Source organism: Candida metapsilosis (assembly GCF_017655625.1).
Source record: "Candida metapsilosis strain BP57 chromosome Unknown scaffold2, whole genome shotgun sequence".
NCBI lineage: Eukaryota > Fungi > Ascomycota > Pichiomycetes > Serinales > Debaryomycetaceae > Lodderomyces > Lodderomyces metapsilosis.
The window spans coordinates 2,212,298-2,231,519 of NW_027138160.1; the positions used below are offsets into that span (position 1 = coordinate 2,212,298).

Below are 19,222 nucleotides of genomic sequence, written 5' to 3' on the forward strand. Positions count from 1 at the left end.
GAGTGTAAGCAGCTTCAATGGCGGTACTAGTATGCATTACTTATGGGGATATTACTGATCTTCTTTTCCGTGGTGTACGATATATTTGGTTCAACAAAATAAAAAGTTTTTGGATGCAAGTACACTACCATTGCTATTTTGATAACCAACAACTCTCTCTCTTATTAATAAACATAAAATACAAAAAAAAAAAAAAAGCTTTGTTCAGTATAAAAATTCAATCAAATTTCCCAAAAGTTTATTAAAAATTTTCAGGTTTTTACTCTTTCAATTGCTTTACGTCTACTATAGTCAATTGCTAAATATCTACAAGAAACAATGTCAACTGATTCAAAAACTCAACCACAGTATGTAATTGATTTACCAACAAGGATGAAAACAAGATAATGGAAGATAAAGCAACAAGTGCGGGAGGGGAGAGGGCAAAAGAAAAAACCAATAAAAACGAACATCGATCCAGGATACAAATTGGAATTCAATTAAACTACATTTTACCCATCAGCCGTATTCGGAAGGGCCTCTAAAGAGTACTAACTCCGCTTGGGATATATACAATATATCCAACGGAAAAACAAAATGATTATTCTCAACACATTCATATTCCAATTGACCGAATACCGAAATTAAAATTTTGGGGTGAGCAATACAATAACAATGGAAAAATATATATAAAAAAAAAAAAGAACGGTTCCCCCATTGATCCGTTGACCTCCCCAATTTATTTTCATTATTTATATATCTCACAAAATTTCCACTTTTTACTGGCTTGATCTAGATTCACCCCCCCATTCCCACTACTCACAAGCTCCTCCCATTATGACTTCCAATTCTGCTTTATCAAGATTATCTGCCATCTCTAATCATATGTCGATGCACAATACTAACAGTATAATTCCTAGAGGTGATCTCGGTTTAATTGGTTTAGCCGTTATGGGTCAAAACTTGATCCTTAACGCTGCCGACCACGGATACAATGTTGTTGCTTACAACAGAACTGTTTCCAAGGTTGACCACTTTTTGGAAAACGAAGCCAAAGGTAACAAACACGTTATTGGTGCTCACTCTATCCAAGAATTGGTTGACAACTTGAAGAGACCAAGAAGAATTATGTTGTTGGTCAAGGCTGGTCCAGCTGTTGATGCTTTTATTGAACAATTGTTGCCATACTTGGACAAAGGTGATATCATCATTGATGGTGGTAACTCACATTTCCCAGACAGTAACAGAAGATACGAAGAATTGAAAAATAAGGGTATCTTGTTTGTTGGTTGTGGTGTTTCTGGTGGTGAAGAAGGTGCTAGACACGGTCCATCTTTGATGCCAGGTGGTAACGAAGAAGCTTGGCCACACATTAAGCCAATCTTCCAAGCTATTGCCGCCAAATCCGATGGTGAACCATGTTGTGACTGGGTTGGTGATGCCGGTGCTGGTCATTACGTCAAGATGGTCCACAATGGTATTGAATATGGTGATATGCAATTGATTTGTGAAGCCTATGATGTAATGAAGAGAGTTGGTAAGTTTGAAGATAAAGAAATTGCCGATGTCTTTGCCCAATGGAACAATGGTGTTTTGGACTCATACTTGATTGAAATTACTAGAGATATCTTGAAGTTCAACGATCCAACTGACAACAAGCCAGTTGTTGAAAAGATTTTGGATACTGCTGGTCAAAAAGGTACTGGTAAATGGACTGCTATCAATGCCCTTGATTTGGGTATCCCAGTCACTTTGATTGGTGAAGCTGTCTTTGCCAGATGTCTTTCAGCTTTGAAAACAGAAAGAGTCAAGGCTTCAAAGATTTTGAAAGGACCAGAAGTTGGATCAAAATCACCAATCACTGACAAGAAGAAGTTTATTGATGACTTGGAACAAGCTTTGTATGCATCCAAGATCATCTCATATGCTCAAGGTTTCATGTTGATGAGACAAGCCTCAAATGACTACAACTGGAAATTGAACTACAGTGTTATTGCTTTGATGTGGAGAGGTGGATGTATCATTAGATCAGTTTTCTTGAAGGAAATCACTGCTGCTTATAGAGAAAACCCAGACTTGGACAACTTGTTGTTCCACCCATTCTTTTTGGAGGCTGTTACCAAAGCTCAAAGCGGATGGAGATCAGCTCTTGGCCATGCCATCACTCAAGGTATCCCAACCCCAGCCTTCTCCACTGCTTTGGCCTTCTACGATGGTTTGAGATCTGAACAATTGCCAGCCAACTTGTTGCAAGCTCAAAGAGATTACTTTGGTGCTCACACTTTCCAAGTTTCTAAAGGTAAGGGAACTAGCTTTGTCCCAGAAGACAAATGGGTACATGTTAACTGGACCGGTAGAGGTGGTGATGTCTCTGCTTCTAACTACGATGTCTAATTGTGGGGATAAATAAAATGGATGGACTTTTCTTGAATAGGTTTGTACTTTCAATAAATAAAGCATTGTGTGAAATAAATTGTGTAGGGAGTCAAAGTGTCTGGAAGTTGATTGCTCTTGAAGCTTTTTTCGAAACCATATCTCTGTGCACATCTTGTGATGTAAGCCCCTTTGTCGATAATTACTCTACAATAATAAGATAATTTTAGATAACGAATTGTATGTTTTGTATATTATCTTATCATATCTTTAAAATATGCATTATCAATTGTTTTTCCGATTAGGAAGTTAACGCAACTTAATTTATACAGGTTATCAGATGGCAAACGCGGCAAAGCAATGTTCCTGCAAGACGTGTTAATTTAGCGGATAGATAACCCTCATTGTTATGAAAGTGGCGGTTACGGCATCAAAAGTAAAACACAATTCATATACAAATATATATAAGACAACGATGTGCTTCAAATTCAGTCCCGCAATGACGAACTCAACAACTTGCAACCAACCATGACTGAAAACAACACAATATCAACGTTAAGCAACCCCGACAAGGAAAAAATACACGAAGTGATAAGTATAATCCCAGAGGAGCATAATGCTGCAGGATACGAACTTTATGAAAAAGCCCAGGATATCTCCACTGATGAAGATTTAGAGATTTATAAACGAGTATTGCGTAAAATTGATTGGAGACTTATTCCACTATTATGTATTACTTATACATTGCAATTTTTGGACAAACTTTCACTAAACTATGCTTCAGCTTATAGTTTCAAGGAAGATTTAAATTTGGTGGGACAAAGGTATTCTTGGGTGGCTGCTATTTTCAATTTTGGTTATTTGTTTTGGTCCATTCCCGGTAATTATATTATTCAACGGCTCCCAGTTGCTAAATATACTGGCTTTTTGTTGTTTACTTGGTCGATTATCTTGATTGGGCATGTTGGATTAACTAACTACGGTGGTGCATTGGCCATCAGGTTCATTTTGGGAATGTTTGAGGCAAGTATTAGTCCATCATGTATGATAATATGTGGTTCCTTTTACACTATCAAGCAACAACCGATACGTATGAGCTTATTCTTATCATTCAATGGTGTTGCAACCATGGTTGGTGCATTATTAGGATTTGGTTTAGGCCATGCAACTCATGCCAGTATTAAACCTTGGAAATTGATCTTTTTGGTGATTGGATTATTGAATCTTGTTTGGTCGGCCATTTTCCTTTGGTTATGTCCTGATTCTCCTGAACGTGCCAAATTTCTAACTGAAGAAGAGAAGGCAATCTTGATTAAACACATAGCAAGTAATAATCAAGGTATCAATGCCAAAAAGTTTGAGAAACACCAAGTTGTGGAGGCATTGCGTGACACTTCAGTATTGATGATTGCCATTATTGGTTTAGCTTGCGGTGTGATCAATGGTGGAGCATCAAACTTCATCTCAGCTTTGATTAAAGGATTTGGTTTTACTGGGATCCAAGCTACGGCTTTGCAATTACCATTGGGTGCAATTGAAGTTGTGCTTGTTGTAGTTGGCGGAATTATAGCCTTTACTATCAAAAATACCCGATGCTACGTCTTATTTGCATTTTGTATTGCTCCACTAGGTGGTCTCATTGGTATACACACAATATCACTAGACCATCGGTGGTCATTAGTTGGATGTGCTTTTCTTCAGTTTATCATTGGTGGACCAGTGATAATGTGCTGGATATTACTCAACGCAAACGTGTCAGGAAGTTCCAAACGAACCATTTCAAATGGTATATGGTTCTTGTTGTACGCAGCTGGAAATATCATTGGTGCCAATATTTTTTACACTAAAGAGGCACCAAAGTACAAGAGTGGTGTTATTGGACTAATTACTTGCTATTGTGGTATTATGGTGTTGTCAATATGCATTCGATTGGTATTGATGAGAAGAAACAGGATAAAGGATAAATTGCAACATGGCCAAACTGAAGAGCAAAAAGAGCAAGCCATATTGAATGGGTTTATGGGAATGACTGATTTTGAAAATGAAGGGTTTAGATACTCTTTATAGAGATAAAGATTTTTACAAGTCCTTTGTTTTATAAACTTTTATTCTATGCAAAAAAAAGACTTAATCATCTATGATCATGCTCACAACCAAGTAAATATTCAACAATGTAATAAAACTCCAAACCACAACTGCAAACACCGAAGTTAATGTAGAATTACTGAAATCTTTGTATCCCTTGACTCGATAAATTTCTTCATCGAGGTACTCATTATCTGTATCAGTCAATACGTTGGGCAGAGCCGATGACGATGATGATATGGCACTTGAATCAGATGCTACTTTTTTGGAAACCAGCACAATTGAATTTGATCTCGGCTTGGTTATACTATGCGCCTGTGGCTGAATTTCAGTATCGGCCTGCTGTTCTTCATCATCAATCAACCGCCTACTCTCTTCATTGTAATTTCTGGTCAATGGATCATGACGATTACCTTCTTCCTCGTCATCATCATCTTCCCAACCAACGCATGGATGTGAGTTGCGTAAATCTTGAAGCATGATTGCTGGTTCTGAACTAGTAAACCTCTTGGAATTAATCTGCGTATTGACTGGCGAATTTCCAACTTCATCATCAAACAAATTTGTTGCAATATCAACATCTTCATCACCATCACGCACATAAACGGGAACTTTCATTGTATGTTTATTACAAGTGAACCAAATCAAGGGAGCACTAACAATTGGCAAAAGCAACGATAATACAACTTGACTTGCATTTAATGTCTTTGCTAATCCCTCTCTACCGGAGAAAGTGACAACAAATAAACATGGTGCAATGGCCATCCCACGTGTGATTAATCTTCTAGCAATTGGTGGTAAACTCCAGTTCAAAAATCCTTCGGAAACCATTTGTCCTGCCAATGTGCAAACGACACCGGCACTTTGACCTGAACATAACAATGCTAAGGCAAACACAAATCCAGCGGTTGGAGAAAGGTGCTTGGAAAGCAAGTGATAGATGGTGAATAAATCGGCATTCTCATAGTCGTCATCTTTATCAGAATCGTAATCGCTATCATTTCCATCATCATGATCATCTCGTGAATTAACTTTGGAGCTATTAAGTGTGGCTCCAGCAACAATCAAAATGGCAGAGTTGACAAATAATGCAACTGTGAAAAGGGAAATTACCAACTCAGTGATTGTGTATGTCATTGTTTCCTTGATGGCATGAATCGACGGTCTGTAGTCTTCCTCTTCATCTTCCTCACCAAGTGTAGTTACGTCAGTATCAAAAGTGGGAACAGAAGGCAAATTTTGAACTTCTTGATGTACAGGAGTCTGCTCTTGATCACTTGATGTGCGGTCACCTGGATTGATGGTAACTTCATCACTCGTAGTTACTGCTGATAATGATGTACGGGGTTTGTCCTTTGGTATTGGCTTATAAAATCCATTCTTTATATCGTAATCTTTTAACCTCGACTGCACCAATCCAGACCCAAGGTATAAAGAATGAGGCATCACCGTGGCTCCTAATATAGCCAAACTCAAATACAATCCACTTCCACCTTCTCTTTCCGTCATGTCAACAACTTTTTCATTGGGTAGAAAGCCTTTTAGTACTTCAACAACAGAGAAATTTATCGACTTATCATGACTGACTTGATATAATTGAATTCCAAAACAAACAACAGTGGCTGCCACCAAGATCGAAACAAATGATTCAAAAATGCGAATAAATAAAAGTGGACCTTTGGGTCTGTATGCTGCCAAAACAATCAATACATCAATCACGGTGACAATAACGCCCAAGAACAATGGGATTTTGAATAAAATGTTCAATGCAATGGCGGTACCGACAACTTCAGCCAAATCAGTAGCAATAATAGCAATCTCAGTCATTACATATAGCACGAGATTGGTTCTAAACAGGAAATGTGCTTTGCAATTGGCAGCTAAATCCAACCCTGTGACAGCTCCTAATTTTGCCGCTAGCGTTTGTAGAAAAATGGCAAGGCAATTTGATAATAGTATAGAAAATAATAAGCTATACTTGTATGCATTTCCTGCTGACACAGCAGTTGAATAATTTCCCGGATCTAGAAATGCAACACTGACCATAAGGCCTGGCCCGATGAACTTTGAGTATTTTTTGATGGTTGCAACGATATTTCGTAGACTTGATCTTGGTATACTGGTCAGTGACATCTTTTTTGAAGGACAGATGGATGAATATGCTGGGAGGCTGAATATGTATATGAGTATGTGGTATCGTTAACCGATCATGTGATAAGCTTTTGCTAGGTGCAAAGTCGATGGGATATGCTTTATTTGAGTAGTAACCTTCAAGGTGGAAGAAAGTCACGAGTTAAAATTTGTAAATTTTCTTTTTTTTTTTTTTTTTTAATGTCGTACTGTTTTTATTTTTGTTGTGTTTGCGTGTCACCTTTCTTGAAACGAGTAACAAGTTTTGAATGAGGATAACTGAAGCTCTTTGATGTTATAGACTACCTTCAACCTAGCGATGTATTTTGATCTTTTATACCTGCGGAGCTGAGTAGTACGCCTTGGCAAGTGGGTTAAATAGACCCAAACCTTAAAAATTTATCGGAAAAGTGGTATAAAAAAAAAAAATCCGGAACGGAACAAAAATTCAGCCTTGTTTGCTTTATGTGGGCTTGTTGTACGGGGCTGGCTTTTCTTGAGATAAACAGATATGAATGAACTAGTGTTGTGATCCACTACTTGAACTGACGTTAAATGAGTGTGTGATGAGATACGTAAAGCAAAGAAGGTATGGGATGGCTGTTGCATAAATATAAAAAAATGAAATTGGGGTAAAAATTTATCTCTACACACATTGTAAAAGAATTTGTTTCCTACTTCTTCCGAGAAAAGAAACGTGATAGTCACATGATATGACGCCTAATATCTTTCTTTGTCGTATAAAGTCTCTTGCGACATTGCTTTATATCTCATTTTTGTGACAAACGGACTTCTCTTCACCATTGGGTCAGAAAAAAAGTCGGATATTAATCTCCAGAGTAATAAAACTCTTCCATTTAGTGAAGGATTAATACACACAGAGACTCATATCATACGATCAATTGTTGGCTTTCACTTGCATATATATATAAACTATCTATTCCTTATCACAACTCAATAATGCTTAGAGCCACATTTGCTAGGACAAGAGTACCCTCGGTCCGTTTATTCCATCAGACCACCATTAGATATGCTGCTTCGGCATTCAAGATGCCTGCCATGTCACCTACTATGACCGAGGGAGGAATTGTGTCATGGAAGGTTAAGCCTGGTGAGGTTTATAATGCAGGAGATGTATTGTTGGAAGTTGAGACAGATAAAGCAAATATTGATGTTGAAGCAGCTGACGATGGGAAGTTGTGGGAGATATTAGAGAATGATGGGGCTAAAGGAGTACCAGTGGGGAAACCAATTGCGTTTATTGCTGACGTTGATGATGATTTAAGCTCGTTAGAGAAACCAAAAGTAGAAGAAGAGGAGAGTAAAAATGAAAAGGAGCAACCAAAGGAGACGGAGAAGAAGGAAGAGAAATCACAAAATAAAGAAGAGAAACCAAAGGACAAGCCTTCATCAAAACCAGCAACAACTGATGACTCTAAATCATCAGGAATACTTCAAGAAGCCAATCCTAACCAAAAGTTTTCACCAGCTGTTGAATTGCTTTTACATGAAAACAATATTTCCCACGATGACGCTATTGCCAAGATCCAAGCAACTGGACCAAACGGAAGGATATTGAAAGGAGATGTATTGGCGTACCTCGGAACCATACCAATTGATGCGGTAGTTGATCTTGCCAAGTACATTAAATCAAGAGAACATTTGGATTTGTCAAATATAGTGGTGGCAAAACCAAGTTCTGAAGAAGCTGCTGCTCAAAAGCAACAGCAAGGAGATGGTAAGTCACAAACTGAAGCCAAGCCAAAACCAACAAATATTCTTTCAATTGAGTTTTCAGCTCCATTGGCAGAACATCTTGGAAAGAATGATTTTAAACAAGCTTTTGAAAGTGCAATTAACTCAGCAATTCACGAAACATATGCACAAAAGTTCCCACAATATGCCACTTCACCAACACCTTCCATTTATGATCAATATGATGTTTTTGAAGAATTAGTTTCCGCACCAGTCACTAAAAAGAGATTTGAAGTTTATGATGTGAAATACAACTTTTATGGAAACGCTGTTACTAAATCAAACAGATATCAAGCTCCAAGAACTGATTTTGACGATTTGGTTGGAGTGCCTAATGATGCAAATCCCGTTATTGAAGTAGGCACCACACCAAGAGCAACTGTTTCATTTAAGGTTAAATTTGATGAGAAATTGTCTGATTCAAAAGAGTTTGTCAAGTATTTTGAAAATGCATTGATTGAGGAAGCTGAATTGTATGATATACCTGCCAATTTATTAAGAGTTTCGAATTAGAATAGAATGAGTGAGGAAGGAAAGTGCGAGACGGTAAATGGTACATATTTTACTAGTGTGAATACATTGAACGTATTGAATTCTAAGACGTGTAGAGACAAGTGGACTCAGAGATGTGGTGTATCTTGCTCTATAGGGAAAAAGATTCTATGTCTCTTCTTACATAATTAATTATGTAATAACTTCTACTACTGCTTATGTAACTTTGCACTTTGTTAAAAAAAAAAAATAAAAATAAAAATAAAAAATTTAAAAATAAAAAAATTAAAAATATTTAAGTCACTTTTTTTTTTTTTTTCTCCTTCTCCCTACAGAGAATTTAACCACAGCAGAGATAATCATCACCATATATACTCCTCACATATAAACAGTATTCTCATTTCGTCAATCAATCAACTACAACCATTCAAGTGGACTCAACTGACATATTGACTTCACATTCAAAAATTTGAGTTTCAGAAAAGGATTGAATTTGGTTTTATTTTTACTCCAAAATTTTATTTTTTTATTTTTTTTTTAATATTGGATATTTATTATTATAATTTTATTTTATTTTAAATATTATAATAATTTCAAAGTATAAACAAACAAAGAAGAAAGACAAAATAAAAGAAGAAGAAGAAGAAGAAGAAGAGGATTTTATCAAATTACAACAAGAACAAAAACTAAAAACATACACTTTGATCTTATCTTATCTTAAAGGTAACCCACATCAACTAAAGACACTCAAACATGTTTAATAATATGTATCCTTATCTGGGGTATTCAACTAACTTTACTTCTTCAAACAAAGGATCTCAACCATCTTCACAACAACAGTCTTCTTCATCACCCAATTCCCAACAACAACAACAACAACAACAACAACCATCTCAAGGACACTTGACATCTCCTCCAAATGCTAGACAACAACCATTCATTGGAAACGCTGCCAATTCTGGATCCTACTTCAGTAGAAGTGTTGCGCCCAATTCCACGTCTACCAATTCTCCAGCTAACTCACGCGTTGTTCCACCATTGAGTCACTCCAGTGTTCAAATCCCATCAAGATCTTCCTATGGGATTCAATCATTGACTGGATTGGGTACTCATCCAAGTCAATACCTGATTCCACAACAGCAAGCTCTGCAAGGTCAACAATCGCAACAACCTCAACAAGGTCATAATAACCTTTACTATGCTCCATCGTCTCACTCAGCAACACCGCAAATATTCAATAATCAATCACAAAATGACCATCCTCAACAAATGGATCCTAAACAATTGCAAAAATTTACTCCACAACAACAACAATACCATCAACAGCCACAATACTATCAGCAGCCACCACCACAACAACAAAAAGGGCATACAGGTCTGCAGCAGCAAAGCTATCCACATCATCTGCCTCAACAGCAAGAACAACAACAGCAGCAACATGGATCCCCTCATCAAGGTCCGGCTGCAGTTAATAGTGCAACTGGTGTAGCCGCAGCTGCAGTTTCTGCAACTGGTGCTGCCGCAGGTGACCAAAAGGTTAAAAAACCAAGAAAACCAAGGGCGACTAAAAAGGAAATGGAGGAGAAGAGAAGATTGTTATTAGAGAAGGAAGCTTTACGAATCCAACAAGGTGGATCTCCTGTGCTGAAAGATGACTCAACGGATGCTAACGGTAAAAGAAGAAGAGGTCGTCCAAAGAAATTAATTCTTGATCCTGCAACCAACACCATGATTGATTCTACTCATCCTAATTTCAAGCAGTTGAATAAGATCTTGCGAGAGAGCGAAGGTAAAGCTGTTGCTGCTTCTCCAGCTGTGGCCAAGAATGGAGCTCCTCAGGAACCTCAACATGAGTACATGCCACACTACAATGAAAATATGACAATACATCCACTGCAGCAACACCTCCATCATCAACAACAGCAACACCTTCAGCATCAACAACAACTCCAACAACAACAACAACAACAACAACAACAGCAACAGCAACAGCAGCAACAGCAATTTCAACAACAACAGCAGAAACAACAGAAGCAGCAACGAAAGCTGAAACTGAAACAAAAGCGCCAACAACAACCGCAGCAAGAACAACGGCAAGAGCAGAATGTACCCAGTGCTAATGGCTTGGCAGGTTTGGGTGACTTGGACTTTCAACAATTGTTGAAAAAGAAAGATAAACGAGGCAGACCTAGAAAATTCCCAGTTGAACAAACTGGCATTACCATCAAGGGTGTCAAGATAAATGCGAAGAAATAGAGAGGGCACCTTTTGCTGTTTTAGGGCTCTTACGAATGATGTGTGGTGTGTTGCGTTGCGGAGTGTCGTGTTGTGAAGGCTTTTGTTCGCACAAGCGGAGGTATTGGATTCGCATTCGACACTAACTTGATCAAACTATTCTGACCTTGACAAGGGAGTGAACTACTACTCCAGTTGTTTAAATTTGCTTTTTATTTTATTTTCTGTATACTACTATCTGTATTTTTTTTTTTTACTTTTAATTTTTTGTGTGATATATATTATTTTTATTAATTGAATGGAATAGCTATAACAATGTTTGTAAGCGGATGGTGCCTGCCTTGACACATACGGGTTTCTACAAATGACCAAACCGAAGCTGTAATATATTAAACTGTGGACAATTGTTGGAAGTACTGTATTTGCAGATTGTGTTTTAGTTTCTTTTTTTCCCCCGATTTTGCATCCATTAAAACAATGTGATTTACAACCAAGACACGAAAATGCATGCAAGTCTATCGCTCCACTTATACACACCCTCATTCATCATGTGGACACCTTTGTCTCACATGATCTTGTTCATAAATCGACCCATAGCAATCAATGGCGAACAAAATGCCCTAACCATCATACACAACGCATCAACCAAACGACTCAACTCATACAAGATCCACACAAACAACACCAACTCTAATACAATTATCAATGTTTGTAATTGAGGGAAATTTTCAGCGATGAAGTCAATGGGTGTGAATATCAATTGCATAATGTGGATGCGTTTGATTAAGTCGAGCAAGTTACTGACTGTGGCTAGTGATGGAGACTTGGATGTAGCTGTAGTACTGGTGGTAGTGAGCATTGATTGGGAGGATGTTGGTGGTTGAGCTTCAAGTTGTTTTGTTTGTGGGTTGTAGTATAGCTCTTGGGCCATTGATTCTTCGTCACTTGAGTCGTATTCGACAATAAATTCACGTGAAGGTAAGCTGGATGAGTTGTCTTTCGTCGGGTATATTATTCTACGGCCCTTTTTGATGCTGCCTTCGTTTTTGAACATTAGATTAGCTGGTTGGTTCCAACTTGATAGCAATTGTTTTGAACCGTTGCCAAATTTTGCTCTTCTTTGACCTTTTGTCCTTACTGATGAAGTGTCGCTCATTGAACTAGCTTGTGGTTTTGTCATGGGAACAAGGGCCCTACTATGACAAGGGATGGCTTCCTCTGACTGAGCTTGGTTTCTATTTTGATAGAAGTCGTACCATGTCCATAAATAATTGTAGCCCTGTGAAACCATTGAAGTTAAGGCAAATTCGTTATTAGCTTGTCTCGTTTGATCTGTATTCTGGGTTCCCTCACCGATAGTTGATGTGATAGACTCACCTGACAATCCCTCCCGTCCCCTACTTCCATTAAGATGAGAATCAAAATCTCTACCCAACTCTTTCTTTGCTCGGTTCATCTTTCTTTTCCACATCGTTTTCAAGGTGCTTTTCTTCATTCTTGATGAAGTTCCATCGTAGTCCAATTGATTCACATCTTGCTGTCCCCTAAACTCTCCATCACCCTCACACTCATCCTCATTAACTTCACTCACAAACACATCCCTTCCAACACTTTTTCTCTTGCGATGGTCATAATAATTATAATCATTATAATCACTTTTCATCATTTTAATATTCTTCAAAAATGCGGAAAATTTAGCATTAGCTTTATTATTGGTGTAACTATCATCATTTTCAGTAAACACAGTATCAATTGGATTATATTTACTTGGACACTCTTGCTTGTCACTAAACACCTCGCGGAAAGTCTTGTGAGTGTACATTGTAGGTTTCACTTCTTCAGCTTCATCATACCGTGATTTTTGCTTCAAATAGTAATCGTTGTTGTTATTCTTTCGTGACTTTTGTTTCAAGTGTTGCTCCTTATGTTTTGGTTCAGTAACAACTGGTGTAATAATAATACCGTCCTCAAGAATTCGGTTTAGTTCAGCTGGCGTTGGCTCCTCTTGAAGTTGGTCATGTGGATCTACTTCAGCTTCTATAAAGTCATTAGAGTTGCTTCTGTTACTCCTTTTGAATGAATCTGATGGTTCCTGAGGTTCATGTCTAGGTCGAATATTTCTCATGATTGGCTTTCTTTCAGTTTGATTTATGGAAGACAGTTGGAGAGCCTCATGAGGTGTGCGTGGAGTTTGATAAACTTCCTCTTTCTCAGTTTGAACACGTTGTCTTGGCTGTCTCTGCTGCTGATTTAGATATTGGGTGGTGTAATAACCATTACTTGTGACATTCATCGTAGGATCTTCTTATTCCGTGACGTTAGTTTGAAGTAGGTAAAGCTGGGTAGTAGAAGAGTGAGCCTTCTGGTTGATAGATTATTTGAGGCGAGAACGAAGCTTAAAAAGTGAACTGATGGGATAGTATTGCTCCTGATGTCAGATCAATTGCAACAATATATCTGAAAAAGATGGCTGGTTGATCTGGTAAGCGGAATGTGACACAAAATCAGGCTTGAATCACTATGTCGCAAATTGCCAGTGTCGTAAAACTTGAATTTTGCCCAATCCCATTCGCCACTACCAGCAGGTCTTTACAATTCTTTTCAACTTTCCACTCTCTCTTGCGTTGATATGCAAGCGGTGAGCTATATTAGAGATTAATACAAATATAACCTTACGGCTCGAAGCTCAACAGCTGTGGTGTAGAAAAATGGTCCCCTTTCATAGGTTGCTGTGAGCAAAACTAATTACAGTGATTGCTCATCAGTTGCTAAACTACAGAAGTTACTTCTCATTGTAAATAGAGTGAAGATCGTGTTATAGGTTGTTGATTGGTTGCTTACTAGTCTTTCTCCGTTTGCCGAGATATTTTTTATCTGTGCGCTTCCATTTCCTTCCCCCGCGTTCTTTTCAATAGGACAATGGAACCGACTGGAAGTGTAAAAAAAGCCGCGCGAAAAAGTTCCGTCCGGTAATTTACTGAAATCATTTAGAAATTGTGCTCAAACACAAGCTGAATGACATACAAAAGAGCTACTTCTTTACACAATAACAAACACTGTGAAGTAAGTTATCCGAGTTTATTTTTCCAATGTGCGGGTTATTTAAATTTTATTATTGCTGTTGTTCCTTGTAAATCGGAGTTGCAGTTTGCACACCATGCATAGGAACATTCGACGTGATTCGAGAGGGTTAGAGCTCAGTGAAATGGTTGTGTCATGTATGAGGTGAAACAATTTTCTAAGAGGTTCCCCCAGCAATTGAAATTCATTATAAATACAGCTTCAAATCGCCTTGAATTTGCAACTTCAATCTCAAGTCTGTATCGGAAACAATTTCTACTACAACAACAACAAACAAGCATTACAAAACAATCGAAATAATGGGTAGACCAAAGGTTTTATTAGTTCTTTACGCTGGTGGAAAGCACGCTCAAGAAGAAAAGAAATTATTAGGTACAATTGAGAATGAATTGGGTATTCGTCAATTTATTGAAGATCATGGATACGATTTGGTTGCAACTACTGATAAAGACAATGTCAACTCTGCTTTTGACTCAAACTTGGAAGACGCTGAAATTGTTATCACTACTCCATTCTACCCAGCTTACTTGACCAAGGAGAGAATCGCCAAGGCTCCTAAATTAAAGGTTGCCATCACTGCTGGTGTTGGATCTGATCATGTTGATTTGAATGCTGCTAATGAGAGAGGAATTTCTGTATTGGAAGTAACTGGATCCAATGTTCAGTCAGTTGCAGAACATGCCGTCATGACTATGCTCGTTTTGATTAGAAACTACAACATTGGACACTTGCAAGCCACTTCAGGTGGATGGGATGTTGCAGCGATTGCAAAAGAAGAGTATGACTTGGAAGGAAAAGTTGTCGCTACCGTTGGTGCCGGTAGAATTGGGTACCGTATTTTAGAGAGATTGGTCCCATTCAATGTCAAAAAATTGTTGTATTATGACTATCAAGCATTGCCAGCTGAAGCAGAAGAGAAATTAAACAAGGCATCCAAATTGTACAACGATGTCGATGTCATTGTTGAAAAAGTTGATGATTTGGAGGAATTGGTTGCTAAAGCTGATATTGTCACCATCAACTGTCCTTTGCACGAAAAGACCAAAGGTTTGTTTGATAAGTCATTGATCTCCAAAATGAAGAAAGGTGCTTATTTGGTTGACACTGCCAGAGGAGCCATCTGTGACGCTGATGCGGTTGCTGAAGCTTTGGAGTCTGGTCACCTTGGTGGGTATGGTGGTGACGTTTGGAACGTTCAACCAGCACCAAAGGATCACCCATGGAGAAAGATGCATAATCCATATGGACCTGAGTATGGTAATGCCATGACTATCCACGTTTCGGGTACTTCCTTAGACGCTCAAGCTAGATATGCTGCTGGTGTTAAACAGATTTTAACCCAATACTTTGACAAGACTTATAACTACAGACCACAAGATGTCATTTGTATTGATGGTCACTATGCTACTAAAGCCTATGGTCAACGTGATGATGCTAAAAAGGTTCCAAAGTAAACAGTTTATAGGGTATAGTTTAAATGAATCTCTTAGGTGGAACTACAAGCTCTACAAGGATCATATTCACGTAGTCTTTTTATCTCTGTCTTTCCCTTTTGCTCAAGTTTATTGTATAGAAATTGTTATTGTCTACAACTCAGCTCCGATCTTTATAGACGCAACTGAGTTAGGCACTGAAAGAGAAATATCTACGGCTCCAATCTTACATCGAGTTTTCAACTTTTAAGCGTTATTCATTTAAAAATAGTTGCATATAAATTGCCTATTGACTACTTCTTGTCACGTTGACCGTAAGCCTTGGTAGCATAATCTCCATTGATACAGATAATATCTTGTGGTCTGTAATTGAAGCTCTTGTTAAAGTATCCAGTCAAGATTTGTTTAACACCAGCAGCATATCTTGCCTGTGCATCCAATGAAGTACCAGAAACGTGAAGAGTCATACCGTTACCGTATTCAGGCCCGTATGGATTGTGCATCTTTCTCCATGGATGGTCTGCTGGTGCTGGCTGAACGTTCCAAACATCACCTGCGTAACCTGCAATATGACCTGATTCCAAAGCTTCGACAACAGCATCGGCATCACATATAGCACCTCTGGCCGTGTTGACAAGGTAAGAACCTTTCTTCATTTTGGAGATTAAAGCCTTGTCAAATAATCCTCTTGTTTGCTCATGCAATGGGCAATTAACAGTGACGATATCAGCTTGAGCAACCATATCTTCTAAACTTTCAACTCTTTCAACAATGACGTCAACGCCATTGTATAATTGAGAAGCCTTGTTCAACTTGTCTTCAGCTTCAGCTGGCAATGGTTGGTAGTCATAGTACAACAATTTCTTAACATTGAACGGAACTAATCTTTCCAATACACGGTAACCGATCCTACCAGCACCAACAGTGGCAACAACTTTACCTTCTAAATCGTATGCCTCCTTGGCAACAGCGGCAACATCCCATCCGCCAGAAGTGGCTTGCAAGTGTCCAATGTTGTAGTTTCTGATCAAGATAAGCATTGACATAACAACGTGCTCAGCAACTGACACAACGCTTGATCCAGTGACTTCCAAGACAGAAATCCCCTTTTCATTGGCAGTGTTCAAGTCGACGTGATCAGATCCAACACCAGCGGTAATAGCAACCTTCAACTTTGGTGCTTTCAAAATCCTTTCTCTGGTCAAGTAAGCTGGGTAGAATGGAGTAGTGATAACAATTTCAGCATCCTCTAAATTTTGATCGAACTCGGAACCTTCTCTATCCTTGTCGGTGGTTGAAACTAATTCGTAACCATTTTCTTCAACAAATTTACGAATACCCAATTCATTTTCAATAGTACCCAACAACTTCTTCTCCTCCTGAGCGTGCTTTCCTCCAGCATAAAGAACTAATAAGACCTTTAGTTTACCCATTTTCGATTAATGTATAACTGTAAATTCTGTAGTAAAGAATTGATTACAAAGAAATCATATTTTTGCTCCACAGAGGCTTGTTACCCCAGTATTTATATTGACATGGGGATTCCCCTCTCTTACCCCTTTTTCTTTGTGAAATTTTAAAAGTTGCAATAATATCACGTAATTCTGTAAGTCGTGTTAAAATGGAGAGCGGGAATTGTACAAATTGGCCCTCGTATACATTTTTTTGTTATTCAGCCCAACAATATTATCCCTATATTCTTTGGTAAACGGAGTACATTTAGATCATACATGCCTAGCGTTTAGCACTTGTTTTAGCCAGTTATGTTTTAAACCCATGCTTTGCCACTTCCGAGTGAAATAAAATAATAACTCGGATCTAACAAAAGGCTAGCGAACTCCGGCAACTATAAGCACCCAATGGGTAATTTATTTTTAATGTTTGCCTAAACTTTCAAGAAGGAAATAATATTTCTTAACAGAGTGATTTTCAATCAATGGACTATAAAATTACCCTCTTACTAAAAAGATAGATTATTATTTAGGTGTGGGAGAGAGATATAGCCCATTAAAACTTAACTCGTTGGGTGTATATCACCCTCTCGGACTTTTTGCCCAATTTGGAAAGGAAAAATATGAGACAATTCCTTATGTAAACAAACAGGCCATACTGACGCTACAACTCCGAACTTACTTGCAAAGCCGCACTTGCATGAGTCACTATACACGCCATACTTTTCTATGTATCCCCTACGCTCTGTCAAGCTGTATCACATTGCTATGGTATCCCAACTTCTTCAAAGTTAGTGAAGTATCGCAGCCATAACCTTCCAACGAGTTCATCTGTAAAGCCCCGTTCCAATAATCAGCATAAACAGAGCACATTGGCAACCCCATACCCAACTTGTACTCATGTGGTCTTGCCATAAGATCCTCCAAAGTTGATTTTTTGTTTCCGGATGCCCACTCCACATCGTCGGTATCGGAGCTGCTCTCTTTAGGTGTCACAACTGATGAGCCTGATGCGGTAAATTGTAAATTTGAATGCAATTGCAATCCAGGAATACGATGGAAATTAGCTAAACTCTTTCTTGCCAATTCGGGTGACTTGCCAAACGACCAAATCAGTTTCAATTGGCTATTATGAAGTCCTCCTCCTTGATCAGATATTCTAAACATAACGTCATGTTTCAGGTCAATAATAGTTACTTTAACCGGAGGTAAAAATCCTTCTTTTGTGGTGTTCAAAGTCGCTTCAAAGGAGTTACGTAGAATTTCGTGAAACATGTAATGCAAATGGGGTATCATGAATTGAAATTCGCAGTTCAAGTCACCATCAATCTCCAACTTTGGCAACTCCTTGGCTAGTGGATTTTGGTTGCATAATAACGATTTGACTCTCTCAGCCACTTCATTTAAATGCTCAACAGCTTTGCAATTTTGAAAAATCTCTCCAAGATAGTGAGGTGGCTTTTTAACGTAAGGCATTTTGCGGTAATTTTCACTCAATGATAAATGCTCCTCAACAATAAGTCGTCTACTTATTCGAGACCTCAACATGGTACTCATAAATGAGTCTAATTTCTCTTGTGGTAAACTTTCAGCAATAGACACCTCCAATGCCCCCATCATCAAGTGAGGCAAATTAAACGTATGATCATCTAATAAAGCAGATAATATAGCACAGAACTTTTCATTCTCTTCGATGGTGTTTATCTTGCCAATCTTACGAAAAGCATTAAACAGATGATAGTAACTTTCGTAAAGTTGTGCCATGTGAAAATTGTTCACCACTCCAAATGGCAAAACTTGTAAGTCACGAATTCTCATTGCCAATCTTATAGGAAGCTCTATCCTGACAAAGTTGGCACTGTTGATGATCTTTTGCTTTGTCAATGTGTTGCCATAACCTGCCAATTGTCGTAAGGACACAGGATGTGGGTGTTTTTTCGAATAGTCTAAAAGAACTGTGTTCTGGTAAAAATGTTGAGGGTTTAAAATATTGGAATAGTTGGGGAAAGGCCCAAGGTCTTGCATGTGCTTTGCAATTTCTTCTTTCTTGATATCAGAGAGTGCATCATCGTGTATGTAGGAAAATGAGCTAATTGGTGGAGTGTATTTCGAGTTGAAGCGCTTGCAATGGAGTCGCCCATTGAGTAGCAGTCTAAGCAGTCTCTCTTTCATATGTGCTCTGCTAGTTGTGAATGACATGATAAGTGG

General features: G+C 38.3%; 9 protein-coding genes across 9 annotated transcripts; 5 read left to right on the forward strand and 4 right to left on the reverse strand. All coding sequences in view use genetic code 12, as the record gives it.

Annotated features, from left to right (window-relative positions):
* Positions 1 to 816: 816 nt before the first annotated feature.
* GND1 (phosphogluconate dehydrogenase (decarboxylating)) lies at positions 817 to 2,373 on the forward strand (the record flags this gene model as incomplete). Its single annotated transcript, XM_067691310.1, has 1 exon — positions 817 to 2,373. The coding sequence occupies one exon, from the start codon at positions 817 to 819 to the stop codon at positions 2,371 to 2,373; it is 1,557 nt and encodes a 518-aa protein (XP_067549688.1).
* Positions 2,374 to 2,880: 507 nt separating this feature from the next.
* On the forward strand, positions 2,881 to 4,419 carry DAL7 (Dal7p; the record flags this gene model as incomplete). The annotated part of the gene is made up of 1 exon (XM_067691311.1): positions 2,881 to 4,419. One exon carries the CDS (start codon positions 2,881 to 2,883, stop codon positions 4,417 to 4,419), a length of 1,539 nt encoding a protein of 512 aa, XP_067549689.1.
* Positions 4,420 to 4,479: 60 nt separating this feature from the next.
* I9W82_002455 (divalent metal ion transporter) lies at positions 4,480 to 6,570 on the reverse strand (the record flags this gene model as incomplete). The annotated part of the gene is made up of 1 exon (XM_067691312.1): positions 4,480 to 6,570. The coding sequence occupies one exon, from the start codon at positions 6,568 to 6,570 to the stop codon at positions 4,480 to 4,482; it is 2,091 nt and encodes a 696-aa protein (XP_067549690.1).
* A 957-nt stretch (positions 6,571 to 7,527) lies between these two features.
* On the forward strand, positions 7,528 to 8,835 carry PDX1 (Pdx1p; the record flags this gene model as incomplete). Its single annotated transcript, XM_067691313.1, has 1 exon — positions 7,528 to 8,835. The coding sequence occupies one exon, from the start codon at positions 7,528 to 7,530 to the stop codon at positions 8,833 to 8,835; it is 1,308 nt and encodes a 435-aa protein (XP_067549691.1).
* Positions 8,836 to 9,567: 732 nt separating this feature from the next.
* On the forward strand, positions 9,568 to 11,070 carry I9W82_002457 (uncharacterized protein; the record flags this gene model as incomplete). The annotated part of the gene is made up of 1 exon (XM_067691314.1): positions 9,568 to 11,070. The coding sequence occupies one exon, from the start codon at positions 9,568 to 9,570 to the stop codon at positions 11,068 to 11,070; it is 1,503 nt and encodes a 500-aa protein (XP_067549692.1).
* A 544-nt stretch (positions 11,071 to 11,614) lies between these two features.
* I9W82_002458 (uncharacterized protein) lies at positions 11,615 to 13,342 on the reverse strand (the record flags this gene model as incomplete). The annotated part of the gene is made up of 1 exon (XM_067691315.1): positions 11,615 to 13,342. The coding sequence occupies one exon, from the start codon at positions 13,340 to 13,342 to the stop codon at positions 11,615 to 11,617; it is 1,728 nt and encodes a 575-aa protein (XP_067549693.1).
* A 1,087-nt stretch (positions 13,343 to 14,429) lies between these two features.
* Positions 14,430 to 15,584, forward strand: I9W82_002459 (FDH1; the record flags this gene model as incomplete). Its single annotated transcript, XM_067691316.1, has 1 exon — positions 14,430 to 15,584. One exon carries the CDS (start codon positions 14,430 to 14,432, stop codon positions 15,582 to 15,584), a length of 1,155 nt encoding a protein of 384 aa, XP_067549694.1.
* A 272-nt stretch (positions 15,585 to 15,856) lies between these two features.
* Positions 15,857 to 16,996, reverse strand: I9W82_002460 (FDH1; the record flags this gene model as incomplete). Its single annotated transcript, XM_067691318.1, has 1 exon — positions 15,857 to 16,996. One exon carries the CDS (start codon positions 16,994 to 16,996, stop codon positions 15,857 to 15,859), a length of 1,140 nt encoding a protein of 379 aa, XP_067549695.1.
* A 756-nt stretch (positions 16,997 to 17,752) lies between these two features.
* Positions 17,753 to 19,213, reverse strand: I9W82_002461 (alpha-ketoacid dehydrogenase kinase family protein; the record flags this gene model as incomplete). The annotated part of the gene is made up of 1 exon (XM_067691319.1): positions 17,753 to 19,213. The coding sequence occupies one exon, from the start codon at positions 19,211 to 19,213 to the stop codon at positions 17,753 to 17,755; it is 1,461 nt and encodes a 486-aa protein (XP_067549696.1).
* Positions 19,214 to 19,222: the final 9 nt, after the last annotated feature.